General features: G+C 36.5%; 1 protein-coding gene across 2 annotated transcripts; it reads left to right on the forward strand.

Moving 5' to 3' along the window:
- Positions 1–45: 45 nt before the first annotated feature.
- On the forward strand, positions 46–12,758 carry HTATSF1 (HIV-1 Tat specific factor 1). 2 transcript variants are annotated; one of them, XM_068204505.1, is made up of 9 exons: positions 46–277; positions 3,794–3,998; positions 4,307–4,354; positions 5,492–5,646; positions 6,671–6,834; positions 8,435–8,534; positions 9,064–9,153; positions 9,636–9,773; positions 10,124–12,758. In XM_068204505.1, the coding sequence occupies exons 1-9, from the start codon at positions 107–109 to the stop codon at positions 10,403–10,405; spliced, it is 1,353 nt and encodes a 450-aa protein (XP_068060606.1). In that variant the 5' UTR covers positions 46–106; the 3' UTR covers positions 10,406–12,758. The 2 variants fall into 2 exon arrangements, with proteins under 2 accessions (XP_068060606.1, XP_068060607.1); XM_068204506.1 differs by lacking the exon at positions 4,307–4,354 and having other exon boundaries at positions 48–277.
- Positions 12,759–14,990: the final 2,232 nt, after the last annotated feature.

The following is a 14,990-nucleotide window of genomic DNA, read 5'->3' on the forward strand; positions in this document are numbered from 1 at the left end:
CTGTCGGTGCGCGCTCCCGCCACCGAGAGGGGCGGGGCGGGGCGGGCGTGCCTCAGATAGGCGGCGGTAGGAGCGCTGGTGCCCTAGGCTCAGTGAACGGGGCAGGATGAGCGGCGAGGATGGAAACGAGGAGTTCTACCGGCAGCTGCAGCTCCAGGAGCAGTACGAGGCCAAGCCAGCCGAGGGCGAGGGCGAGTCCGACCCCTTTACCTACGTGGACCCGGCGGACGGGGCTGCCTACGAGTGGGACCTGGAGAAGAAAGCCTGGTTCCCCAAGGTAGGTATGGGGAAGCCCCTAGGAAGGGAGAGAAGGAGCAGTTGATGCCGGATCTCATCGGTACGCAGGTGTCTGCATTTACCCACATCGTGTGTGCTGCGAGTCTCAACAGCACCAAACCACACCTTTTTAAACTACGGTGTCGTCTCCGTCCTTGGCCGGCTGCGCTGTCGTGAGGAGCTACGCATTGGCTATTCGCCTGGGCGGAGAATCTGTAGAGTTGCTCGGGCCTGGGATGAAGTCACGGTTATATTTGTGGATGTTGATCGGAGGTGCCTGGCATGTGCCTAGGTCTCTGTCACAGTAGTTGTGGTGATCTCTTTGTGGACAGTGTAGAAATGAATTAGTATGTTACAAAGTCTAGATGAAAATAGAGTAGTATTATGCTTCTTTTATTGTTATCTGAAAATTATGTCAAATAAGAGATGTGTTGTTCCATCTCGTTCAGTCTTAGAAGTGCACTTGAACAATAAGGGTATTTGTCTTAGTGGCATTCTACAGCATGGAAATATGTTACAGATTTTAGGTTTTTTTTTTTTAAGTTTGTTAAATGTTTTAACTATAAAATGTGATCTTGCTATAATAACATGGTTCCTCAAGGGGTGAATGAACATAAATTTAATACATTGAGCCAATATACTGATTTGTGAGTGGAATAGTAGTTTTCTTATCGTATAGCAATGAATGAAGGCAATTAGTTAATTTAATATTAAGAAATTTTATGGCATCTACTTGATGGATGTAATGTGCCGGTTCTAGTTTGTGACTGAATGCATTGTAATCCAAAGAATCTGAGAGAGAGTGAAGCCTGTAGTGCCAAGTTTGAATGCGTGTAAACCTAGGCAGGTGTCTGTGGAGCAGATGGTTTATGGAAGGGTAGAAATGTGAAAAATCCAGACTCAGAAAGCAGAGCAGTGGAGAAATGAGCATTCCTGGCTCCCTGTGGGATGCTATATCCAGTAAGTATAGTAATTTGTAAGAGGATTCTTCTTGTTTTGCTCCCATTTCTTCCCCTTCTTCTGAAGAAGGGGAAATATGTTTCTTGTCAGTAGCATTTATCTTTCCTAAGCGCTTTTCTTATCTGTTCTGTCTTGGAGAGGAGATAGCATTAAGGTTGGACAGGTTAAATAGGAGCAGAAAAGTTCATTAGTGAATATGATGTATAATAGAAGTTGGTGACCTATCCATGATCCACAGTGCTGCACAAAGATTATTTACCCAGCTGGATGCCATAGAATTTTTCTGCTGATTAATAACAGAATTTTTATCCAGATAAACTGAAGATACTGTTGTGACCAGAAGCTGTACTTCTTTCTCCTTGGGCAGTAATGAAATTTTTAATCTCTGTTTCTTGACAAAAGATGAAAATATTCTGACTGGTCTAAGTAATTGTTACCTATTGACTGGGATTGCACTGCTGCTCTGCTGAACTTCCACTAAAGCATATTTCAAAGCAGTGCAAAAAGTGAATGATATTATCTTCCAGCATTCCCCAGAAAAATTTGGAGACATTAAAATATTTAATAGCAGCAATTGCAATGTTGTTTATTATTTAATTATTTTTATTTCAATGGTACTGTATTAATGAATACCAACTTTTTTAGTGTTTCACAGACATAACACAAAATAACATGTGGAATTCATCTCCTGCTTGCATCACTTGCTGTGAAAATACAGACGTTGGCTGTCATCTGCAAGCACAGGGTATCTGTTCTTCATTTGGTTATTCTATGCCTTTCTGTTTCAGTGGCACCAGCACTTAATTACATGCTCACATGTCCTGTAGTATTGTGTTTCTTTTTCTATAAGCTTAACCACCCCAAACTGCGTGACTGTGTGGGTGTGTTTGTAGGACTGATCTCTGTGATGTTCTCCACCAGAACTGGATTGAAGTCCCCAGTAAGTAGTTCTGTGACTACTGATTTTTAGTGCCACCAGATATGACAGAAGTTCCAATAAAAGCCTTTATATGTGTATAAACTCCTCTGTGCTTGTAAAAAGACATTTTAAGGTGAAGTAGTGATAATGGTTATGTGGTAGGATGATAGCATTTTATGCAAAAAATATCTTTGTTACGGAGTGGCAAAATTTGCTAGTGTGAGGTAGATAACTTGCTAAGAATAAATGGAGGTTTACACACAGTGCAGTTCCCCTGGAAGCTGAAAAATAATGCTTTTGCAGGTTTAATCACTAATTTAACAGTAGGTTCTCTGATGAAAATTAATAATGCTGTTCACCAGCAAGTGCAGAAGCTTCTTAATTCTCTGGATCTCATCAACTGTGGCACTAAGGATTACCTAAGATGGCTAATGTCAAAGATAATGAACCTGATTATAGCAGAGTCTTCTTTTTTCCACTAAATGTGGTTGTACTTTGTCTTGATGCGGTGTTATGTCAAGAGCAGCCATTTACATTCTTCATTGAGGTGTGTGGCAAATCTTGTTTAGTCTAAGAGCTATTTTGTGCTAACCTTTAAAGTTATGTGACTCCATGGCATCTTGCATTATTCCTGACAAGCCTGTTACTGTCAGTTTTGCATTTCTGATTTGTCATAATGAAATTTTAGAGTTGAAACATCAAGCTTCAAATCATTAAGGAAGATAAGAGATTACATTTTCATCACTGACACTTGAAATTGCTCTCTTACAATAGCTTAATGGCATGAAGTTTTGTTCCCTTTTGAATACAAATGAAGCAAGTGCAGCAAAGGTCAGAGTCAGATAAGGTTTTCAAAGGTTAAGGTGCAGTTTTGAGAAAAAAAAATGTTTCAGAGTGTGCAACTTCAGAAATTACTTCATAATGTGTGGATTTTTGTTTTGAAAAAAGCAGCTGTGATGTATCTCTTTGCCTGTGATTGCCAGTGGCTGGAAATACTGTGTGCAGTTTGTGGTTTTTTTTCTTTTATTTTGATCTCTAACACATAGGCATTGGCCAATCTTATATTTTATCCAGATACAGTCTCTCTCTCTATTTGTAGGATATAAAGTAAAGCCTATTGCCTTGGAAGCAATGTGTTAGAATACATCTCCAATTAAGTGCAATATTTACTGCCTGTCAGCACAAATATATGTCATCTCTGGAAATGATTCCATGAAAAGGCAGATGCCTGTAAATGTCAGTCATTCATCATCTGTGGATAAGTTGTTGGCTTACCATCAGTATCACTTTAACACTTTGCCACGGCCAGGAGCATTTGATTTCTGTCCTTTAGGCAGATCCAACTTGCATAGAAAGCAGAAAGCTTTGTTTGAAAAATAGCAGAACTTGTGAAACATTTGTGTAAAAACTACATATGCATATGTATGGAATTTGTGTTTTGGTCTAGTTCAGGTCATGCCTGAACTGATTGTTCTTGTTGTGTGTATGGCTTTGCAAAGATAATTTTAAAGTTTTAAAATAGTGTTGTTTTCTATGTTGCCAGATCAGAAAATGACCGTCACCTACCTAACTTTGAAATACAAACCTGTATTTATACTTCTTTGAAATTTTTTATTAATTTTCCTAATTTCTTTTCAGATAACAGAAGATTTCCTGGCAACCTATCATGCCAACTATGGTTTCCATCCAGATGAGACAGATACTTCATCTGCTTCTGGTACAGCCACTGAAAGTAAGCAACCAATAAGTCCTAAGAAATCAGGAACACAAGCATCAGCAAATGAGACAGGACGAAAACAAACAGATCCAAAACAAAAATTGGAAAAAAGGAAGCTAGAGCCAGGTAAGTGACAAAGCACTTTCCTCTGCATAGGCTGTGACCTATATTGTACTGAGGGAAAACTGGTAGTTGATTGTTGTTATCTGGTACAGCAAAGATAAGGTTATGCTGGCAATTTGCAGAATAGTTCTAAAATTGTGTGGTACTTCATAGGTATCCTCCTGAATCTGTATACAAAAGGAAAGAAGGCAAGGCATGTTCAGAACTTCTCTGTGAGCAAGCAAAAATTCTTATAAATCTGATGGAATATAAGTGTTTATCCTCCTATGTTTAATGTATTACCATAACTGAATTAAACCTCTTGTATTTAGGGTGGTTTCATGTTGAAGAAGACAGGAACACAAATGTTTATGTGACAGGTAAGTAATACTGTTTATTTATCTACTTTAAGCTAAAGGTAGTAAAAGAGACTCATGTCTCTAATGTTATCTATTCAATCTGTCACTTGCAAGCTGCTTAATGTTATGTTCCTGACTGAGTAATGTCTTTGTGACCTTTAAATTGCAGATGTGGGAAAGAAGTAGAATAGACGTATTCCATGCTTTTATCTGTTAAATGGTGTATTCTGTGAGCTGTGTCAGCGAAGACACTAATTTATTCTAAGAGCAACAGTTTCTGCAGGCTTTTAAGGGATAGGATAATGGCAAGTTAATGATAAGACAGTGGATCAACTATATGTGTCACTTAATCTATAATTCTTGTTTGCTCTAATAAATAATTACTAGGTAAGAAGGAAGAAACAGTAAAAAAGAGTTGGGAACAGAGTGAGAAAGTAATGTGAAAGTTCAAATGAAATTATCTGTGCGCTTATTTTTTATTTTGTTTTTCTACCTCTTTTGGATGGTGGGGTGCTATCTTTAGATGCATATACTTAGGTGCACTTGGTGGTTGTGAGCAGTCACAGGAGTGCACACACTTGCATTTTCACAATCATTTTCAAAAATCTTCATGCAGGCCAAACTAGCATGGGGCATACACATAATTTTCTCATCCATTTTGTTTTTTTTCTTATCCTCAATTCAGAGTTCAGTTCTTAAAATCTCTGTACATTATCAGTTACTCTTTTTATTGAATTTGTGAGTGGAAAAAACAGTTGTCCCTTTATAGGTTGTGTTCTGATGTTTTTTTTTTTTGTCTCTGATACCTAGAAGTGCAGTGGAACTTGAAGATTGGACAGGAGAGTTACATTTGCAAAGGCCTTTGTGTCCACTGCAGTGTTGATGATGTGTGACAATAAATCTCTAGGTGTGCATATTAGGGAACACAGAGATTTTTCTGTGCATTACACCTATTACAACGTACAAGGATATTTTGAGAATACTGGTATGAAGTAATGCTTAGAAGGTAATGCCTAAGGGCAGTGGTTTCTTGCAGTGTATGTAAATTATCCTTTTTGATATCTTTATTTTAAATAAACTCTACGGGAAGGTTTTCTCTAATGAGGCTTTTTTAAAAATAGACTACATTAAAGCCTTCTGTTTGAATATATTTTGCAGGTTTACCTCCAGACATTACAAAAGATGAATTTGTACAAGTCATGTCAAAATGTGGTATCATCATGCGAGATCCTCAGACAGAAGAACACAAGATCAAACTCTATAAAGATAAGGAAGGAAATCTTAAAGGAGATGGCCTCTGTTGTTATCTGAAGGTCAGTGGTGCATTGAAATGCAGTTTTCCATCCCACTGAAGGCACATATGGCCATTGTTTCAGAATCACGTTCAGAAGATTCTTGAAAATCTAAAGCACAATTTGGAATATAGGTGTCCATTTTAAAGTTTTACACAGAAATGCCCACTTAACTAATTTGTTTCCTCTCTTATCCAACCTCAGCCTGCAAATGGCCATAATACCTGCTGAACATGTCTCCACGTGCTATTGTTATGTGTGCCAGAGATGATGGGCTGAAATGGGAGGATTCTCACCTTTTGCTTTGAAAATATGCCCCTGTGTAACCAAAAATAAAGAAATAATGAGCCAGGAAGAAACATACTGTAGTCCTGTGTTTACAGCTTTTAATTGAGAACTGGTTTGGTTCAGAACTGTGCTTTCATTCTTTATTAAGCCATAAAAATTTAGGCTGCAGTACTATTTCCTTATGTGTTGCACTTGTGAATCATTTGGAAAGTTGGTAATTGCAAGTGCAGCCGGCTTTAGTTCTGCAAGAAGCACCAGGCAGTACTAAATCAAATGGCTTGTAGTCTGTGCTATTTTTGTAATTGTAGTAGTTAGGATGGTGGAGTGCACAAGCATAAACACTGTCTTCACCCTAAAGGACTTTTAGGAAAACATTAAAAAGTTACTTAAGAGTCTCAACATCTGCTGTTCTTGGAAAAGTGATACAAGTTTTATAGGAAATCAGTCCCCTGAAACCTTTTTATTCTTGCTTTTAAGTTCATCAGCTTCCTTAGATAATGCAGATTAGTGTCTGTGACATATTTGAATGAAATATATGCAGCTGCTTTTGGAAGTGTTAATCAATTACAACAGGAGTGAAGAAATACTGGGTTTTCATTGAGAAAGCAGTGCCAGCTGTGTGTCAGAAGACAGCATTATGGTTTTCAGTGACAGGGACTTGATTCTTACCACAGTATACTTAATGGCATGTTATTGGAACACAGTTTGATTTTTGCCATGTGCTTTAAAGTTTGTGCTGTATTTTATCTTCAAACAGAGAGAATCAGTTCAACTTGCTTTGAGGCTTCTGGATGAAGCAGAAATCCGGGGCTATAAATTGCATGTAGAAGTTGCAAAGTTCCAGCTGAAGGGGGAGTATGATGCAAGCAAAAAGAAGAAGAAATGTAAAGACTACAAGAAGAAATTGTCGCAACAGCAGAAGTTTGTATTTTTTATTCAGTAAAATATTGCTTGAATTCTAAGTCCTATTAGTAAAGCGGTGCTTTCTTTCAAGCACAGTACTAAGTTTTGCAAAGGTTAAAGTCTTATCTGACAGTGTAATAACTTAACTATTGCATGTTTGAAGGGACCTAACTCCAAACTTAAATGTTTATATGATTAACTTCTTTGTCATTCACACATTAAATCAATACACAGGGAGCAATGGTGCCTTCAGATGTAGAAGAAAATATTACAACTCCTGTGGAAATAAAAGATTCTCTTCCTCTTCAGTGGATGTGGGCATGCAAGTCCTGTCACAATATCTGGGCTTACTGTTGGAAGGTCATAACACTCTGGCTGCTCACATATATTTAGTGCCAGTACTGCAGTAGTTGCAAAGGGCAAGAAATGTTTGCTGTCAGAAGCAAATACTAAATTATATATCTAGATTCCCCCGACATCTCTCTCTGCTATAAAATATAGTGGACTTTGAGTTATATCTCGATTAATTTTGTCTCTTAAAAACTGTTCTTCTGCCTTTTGGAACCAAGAAGATGCAGATTAAAGAAGAAAAAAGTTTGAATATTTTTGTTATTTCAATGAAAGCAACATTCACTAAGCATTGTAAATAGTAATGCAGAAATGTTTTCCCATAGTTAAGGGGGGCAAGGCTACTTGATATCTTATCAATTAAAGCCGGAAATTTGTCTGCCCCAAAAATACACTGATGGTTCTTGCTGTAAGAAGTCTCCAGTGTGTAGGCAGGTATATAAAAATTATGAACTTGCATTTGACAGCAATTTGTGTGAATAAAAGGACTGTGTTCCTTTTGAGTTGAAGAGCATAATTTACTGGTATAACTACTCTTATTGGAAATCCAAGTTTTCTTCAGCTAAAGTAGCAGCTACAAGAGGAAACTTAAGATTTCCCCACCCCAGTGTATGATCTTGAGATTTAAAAGTGTAAGTAAACGTGTGGGCATTTTTGTAATAGGATATGAAGTTGACATTTCTGTGAGAAGTAAGATTTGTTGTGAGAAGGCAAAGTCCTAGAATAGATGTGCTGGGTTATGTTGGTTTGTGTTAGTGGCTCTACACGGGGGAACAAAATACATCTTGTAATAATACCTGTGTAAGAGTCAATGTGTCCTTGCATGTTCTTTTAAATAAAAGCAGTTAAATTTTACCTAGGGGAATAGTGGATCTCCTTCTTTCCAGAATAAGTTAGCAAAAAATGGTAAAATACTGACACTTTAATTTCACTTGAAAACAGCTGGTTCCTGTATCTGAGTTTATATTGGGAAGGAATTAATATTTCATAAATATTTTGTCAGTGTTTAAAAAAATACTTTACTTTGAAAAATTATTTATATTCCTGCTATGAGCCTTTAAGTACCTTAAAACCTCAAATGCGTTGTAGGAGTAGTAAACCTTGGTAATTACTGTGTTTTTTTAGAAGAAAAACATAGCTCTTTGCGTTAAGATATATGTTAATGTATTGCAAGAAATGCAGAATTAATGATTTTTTTTTTTCAACAAATACTTGTAGAAACTGAAGAGAGCCGCAACAATATCTTCTTACTGTTGCTTCATTTCATTAGACAGCTGGATTGGAGGCCGGAGAAGAAAGATGGGGCAACTCGAATGCGGCATGAACGCATCATTATTATCAGGAATATGTTTCACCCCAAGGACTTTGAGGTAGGAAGATGCAGTTTGCTTCTGTAGATTGGGCTATTAGAAGTTAACACGTCTCAGCTTTCTGCCATACAAATTGTAGCAAAATGCCAAGCGGATGAAAACAAAATTAAACTTGCTGTTTGGGAAGGGTGTTCTCCTGTGCCAAACATCTGCTTTAAATTCATTCATCTCTCTCCAAATGCAAGGAGAAAATGTTGATAAGAACGTATTTTTCAAGTCGGGGTTTTCCACTGCCTGAAAAACCTATATATCTGACAATACTCTTTTCTGGGATAGAAAGAGGAGTAAACAACAGTAGTAGTTAGAATGGAGAAATGAGCACAAAATAGCTTTATTAACAAGTAGTATTTATTAAATTCAAATAAGAATTGTCTGCCAACTGCCAAGTGCTTTGAAAATGCAACATAACAGCACTTAATTTTTGGACTTTTAACAGATTGACAGATGTGTACCACTGCTGAAGGAACTAAAATAGAGCTGAGAGAAGTGAGTGCTTGTGTTTAATTAAAGCTGTGTAATTGCTTTGTAGGAGGACCCTCTAGTGCTAAATGAGATAAGAGAAGATCTGCGGACAGAGTGTGAAAAGTTTGGTCAAGTAAAGAAGGTTCTCATATTTGATGTAGGTATTTTTATATGTTGTGTTGGCAGAATCGATGTAATGTGCAAAGGTGCAAAACATTTAGGCTGCTCTAAATATGAGTGGAGTGTTCATTTGGGTGTGTTTACTTCATGGAAACTTGACTTAATCTTTCAGTACTTTAAAACTTTTGGAACTTAATGTCTAAGCACCGGTATACTTCAGCCTATGTAAAGGCAACTAACTTCCCAGGAGCTTGGATATATGTTACACGTTTGAAAGTGTATGGATACGTTATTTGTAGCTAAGCTAGCTGAAATAGTTTTTGTTTTCTGTGTTCAAAAATTGTGTTGTGTTTGCCAATAGAACAACATATGGAACCTTGACAACTGAACTTTTAAAACATGATTACGTATGATCAGAATGAAGCTATATGCTGATTGATTTTATAAGACAATATAAAGGGTATTGGAATGAATGCATTATTTAGAATGTTACTAAATGCAAGTTGCCTGTCCTTGCAGAGGCACCCTGATGGCGTTGCTTCTGTGTCATTTAAAGAAGCAACAGAAGCTGATCTGTGCAAGCTGACTCTAAATGGAAGGTGGTTTGGTGGCCGTCAGCTCAGTGCTGAAACATGGGATGGTGTAACGGATTATCAGGTAGCTTTTTGTGGTTCTATTTTATCCAGTATGTCTTCCAAACAGTAAATCTCCTTGATTTCTAGAAGTCCTTGGCATTCCTTCCCCTGACTATGCCTGCGTTATCTTGTTTCTCTTCAAAAGTTGTAGAATGTCTCAAAATCATTCTCAATTATTCAACTTAGCAAAAAATTAGAGGACCTGTTTGAGTACTGAAAGTGTCAACTTAGAGGATTAGCTGCTGTATATACAGATCATGAGTTCACAGCATTGAGAGTTCTGTAATATAAATATTTGTTTAGTTTCATCTGAGTAAATACTCATTTTGACAAGTATGACTCTAGTGATGTGTATAAACATTTCTTTAACAGGTGGAGGAGACTGCAAGAGAAAGGGAAGAAAGGCTCAAGGTATGGGAGTCATTTTTAGGAGATCCTGATGCAAAGGAGCAAACTACATCTGATTCAGAGTCTGCATCAAGTAGTGTTAAACTGCCCGAAGGGAAACAACCTCCAGAGGTTAATGAGACACCTAAGGAGGATGCAAATGATGAAACTTACAAGAGGGAGAATAATGGTGAGGGTATTCATGAAGATGGAGCTCCATCCACAGACAGCAGCCTTGCAGGCAGCGATGGTGAAGCTGATACATAACATCTTTAATGCTTTATGAAAGTATGATTTTTAGAGTGATGTTTGAGTGTATCCCTTTCTTCAGAGTGACTGCAGGCAATATTCATATGAATGTAGGTGTATTAGAATGTCATCAACTGTGTGGTTTGAAGTTTTCATTAAAAGCAGTATTTAACAGGGTTCTAAAAGTTTGTATTAATTGGCTGTTCAGGTGAAGTAACTCAAGTTTTCAAGAACACAGTAAAACTCATCAGGCTTCTTCTGTTCTAACTATGCTTGTCAGTGTTTCATGACGTGAGTGTGAAATACGTTCCAACCCTTAAATTTATGTAACTATATGTAACTTATATAATGCAAAGCTTTTACGGGATTTGTGGATTGTACTGTTAATTTTCCTGTTAAGTTCCCTCAGAACTTAGAATTTCAGTAATTTGTGTCCCGGTATGTTGGATCATTTTATGGAACATCTGCTGTGATCCAGATAGGGTGAATGCATTGGATATGTTGCTATGTATTAGGTGGCTGATGAGTAGTATCAGGTCGCAAGCTTAAAGTAAGTGAAAGACAGTGTTGCTGTAGCAACCCTAAGGCAAGCTGAGTGAAGAGAGGTTATTAAATCACAGCATTCAGCAAATGAAGTTTTCCTTCCCCTTCTGTTGATGTTAGTTAGAGGCTGGAATTATCTCAAGGAGACTAGAAGTGCATGAACACACGTATTCTAGGCCACAATAACATTGGTTTTTTGTTAGCATGATGAGTGTGAGTTCTCAACATTTTTGTTTAGCTCTGTATGCTCTTCACAGTGGGGAGGATCTTCCATATTTCATAAAATTTAAATGCTTTTGTCAGCTCAAACTGCAGTTTGTTGTGCAAGAGTTGAATACTTTAAAATATGCTTTCAAATAATGCTCTTATATGGAAATAGCAAATGCTAGTGTCTTCAAAATATTTCCAAAAGCAAGGACTTAGAAGACATTCTAACTTAAGGTATCTTAATAAGTGGCAGGCTTTCAAAAATAACTGGGGGGAGCTGTTTTGGGCAGAAGTCATTCTTAATTTAGAATTCCACTGTGTTGATAAGTGAGGATAGAAGAACGTGGATTTAGGCACTAAACAATTAAAAATTCATAGCATGCTGTTTATATGGATGGTTACCACTACACATTTGCAAGGAGGATCCTTTTAATTTTTTTAATTCATATTGGATTGCAAGAAACTATAGATGCTGTGTTTCCATCATGAGGTAATCAGAATACTCTGAAAAGTTATTTTCAAACCTTGTGCTTTGAGATTGCCATACAGAGTTTTTTCCTGAATTTTATATGGTTGTCTAAGTTTATTTTGTTGGTTTTTTTTTTAATATATAGTCAATATGTGTGGGTGGCTATGCCAGCAAGAGCATCGAAGTTAACACTTCCATTGTGGTTATAAACTACTTCTTTTGTGACAAAAATAGCTGTCATAATTGAATTCAGGTGTTAAAAGTCTGGGGGCTCATAATACCCTGATACGACAAATTTTCCATTTTGAGTTGCATTATAAAGAAGAGATGTAGCTCTTGCCAGCTAAAAAAAGTAAATTTTCTCATCTTTCCAAGTGTATGGATTGTGTGTTTCAGTAAAGCAGGTGTTTGAAGAATTTGGGGAATCTGGAGCACTGCCTGGTTAGTAGCTACATGTAGTGGCGTATTCAGACACATTTCTGGGTTGTGTTGGTTCTGCCTTAGTTATTTTATTGGTAAGAAGCACCACAGACCTTTAAGAGCTGGAAGTGTTTGCATATGAGAAGTGTAGTTTAGTGTGGCGAGTATTGCTTTCAGTGCTCCTTTTTTTCTTCTAGCTTCTAGACTCTAGGTTGTAGATCTCTTTTGTTTTGTTTGCTTTTTTTTTTTTTTAAGGGAGCCCAGTGGTGTAACACTACACAGTTAAATCACCTGTTTTACAGAGGACTTACAACTGATATAGGGAAACTTGTGGAAATATGTGTAAAACTTGTAAAGTTCCATGAAGTCTTATCATGGTTATCAGATATGGAGAACAAGGTTAGTGTTAGTGTTTGAAATAAGACTTTGAAAAATAAGGAATTGCTGTATGTGCAGTAAACTTGCCTCTCTCCAATTGATGTGCAAATTTGACTGGCTTGGTGCAAAAGTTCAATGGTGCTCTTAGTCTTTTCACCTTCTTTAGACCTCACACTAAAGTAGAGCACGAAAAAAGACTGAGATCAAATGGTTTAATGGCTTTCCTATTAACTAGGATTCTTAAGTAATAACAGCTCTTTTTCCATGCAAATGTGTTGTTCTCAAGTGTGGAATTACACTGAAACTTGTATTTTCCTTTTGTCTACCTCCATTTTCCCCAGTAGAATGTCAAAATATATTTTTATAAACTATTCATTGAGTTATTGAGGCATTTAGTAGTCCAAGGAGAGGTTAATGCAGCTGTGACTCTTTTCAGCAGATTTTCATTAAAACCAAATTCTTTAGATGTTTTCCTTTTTGAAATTGTTTATGAAATTATTTTGAATTTATGAAATTTGTATAAATCTGAACAGAAATCAAGAATTTTCACTGAAGTTAAAATTGCTGTTTTGAAGTACGATTATGAAATTCTTATAGTATAGAGCAGTAATGTTTAATGAGACATTTTAACAAATCTCAACAAGCAAAGTTGCTTTTTAAACTTACCTATTTTTCTTAGTGATCAACATCATACATAAATTGGTAAGAAATTAAAACCCTAAAGGAATTCTCACTTTATTTTTTCTTTAATTAAAAAGTGTTTTCTAATTACTTTCCTTGCTCATTAGAAGTGAAAAAACAACCTTTTTGCTCAGTTTCTAGGGTTTTTTTTAGGTCCCATTCCAGTGTTCAAGTATACTGCATGTTCCTCCATCCCTGTGCTTTTGGTGAGAGGTTCATTTTAAGAGATTCTGTCTCCTTTCCTCTGTAGAACAATAACTAGCAGCAGGCTGAAACAATTTGTGGATGATTATTTTTGCTCAGTTTTGAACTAGAGAAATAGTTATTTCTACCAATTTTCAGTGTAATAAAATGGATGTAAAGCCACTTAAATACAACACGACAGATTATTAACCGATCCTTCAGCGTAATTTGGCAGAATCACTTTCTGAACCATCCAAAATAATTGCTTAGCTTCGGGATAAATTGGTAATTTGTTTTAGACTCAAATGCTGTTCAGTGGTTTGCTGGGAAGGAGTTTTTATGGAGTTACAGGTATTCACCAGACATGACGTGGCTGGAGGAGCATGTCCAAGGTAGACATCTGGAGACAAAAAACCTCAAAATAAAAGGCTTTTTAGAAGTTTTTCTCTTTTTTTGTGGGTTCTCAAATGTTTGTATACTGGTATAAAGAGAGAATTGTTTCCATTTTGCATCAAAATGTTTATCTGTTTCTCCTGCTGGCTTTTTAAATTTTTTAATTGAATTTCAGTCCCTCGTACAGCTTAGGTTTTATATAAGGATTGCAATTCACTTAAAATCTTTAGTATGTTAAATGCAGTGCAATTTAGCTAAAACATGTCCTACACATTATTCAGTTAAGGTTAACCTATTAACAGTTACAAATAATTAGCTTAATTAACTTAAGAAAACTCGAAGGTGTTGGATGCTTCATAGAAACCCAAACTTGCCTTTCATCAATATTCATACCTGGAATTCTTGAAACTTAAACCAAACCAAATTGGAAAAAAAAATTAAAATACATTTTTATAGATTTTAGTTGGATTTTAAATATAGAGAAAATATACTGCAGTATGGCAAATGAATTCTGTGAGTTGTGCATTTGTGTTGATTTGACTTGTGTGTATTGTAATGCTCATTATAGCTTGACATCTTACTGTCAGAATACTCTGAAAGTTCTGTAAAATATTTGTACAATTATGAAATCTTTTGCAGCAAACTGGTTTTTTGCTCATTCTGTAATATGAAAAGTATATTGTTAGATTAAACTTTTCAGTAAGTAGACTTGGAAATTTTTTCTGACAGGTGACTTTCTTTCAATAAAGAAATCATTTTCATTTATCCTTTAGAAAAGCAACATTACAAAGAAATGCTATTTGAATAATGTCTAGACTTGTGACAGCACCTGAGAATACCCTTCGATTTGTTTCTTAAAGGGGTTGTGTTTTATACTACCTTTTTAATAAACAAACTCATGAACAGAACAAGTCTCTGCTGATTAGTTTCTAGGTAGTGTATTTGTCTTTTTTTCCTCAGTAAAAGATACCATAGCATTTGGTGCACAGGGGCTTCAGTTTATAAACCACATGTGTTAACATGCCAGAGCTTCCAGCTGGACCCAGTAGACATGTTGCTGGAACTGTAAGCGGGAGCATGGTATTTGTTCCCTATTTATGGATTTGGTCTCAGCCTTCTTCCTGGCTTGGGGTGTTGATGGACCTGCATGGAGAGAAGAGGAACAGGAGAGATCACTGCAGACACCACAGTTAAAATTGAGGTAGTGAAGATGCTTTTAATAAGGACAAGTAGAAATTTAATTTTTATTCTCAAAGGTTTTAAAATTTTTTTCTTCAAAGTTTTGACACTTTGAATGCTTCAAAAGCACTGGAAATCAGTCATTCAATT

This window comes from Anomalospiza imberbis, chromosome 14 (genome assembly GCF_031753505.1).
Source record: "Anomalospiza imberbis isolate Cuckoo-Finch-1a 21T00152 chromosome 14, ASM3175350v1, whole genome shotgun sequence".
Lineage (NCBI taxonomy): Eukaryota > Metazoa > Chordata > Aves > Passeriformes > Viduidae > Anomalospiza > Anomalospiza imberbis.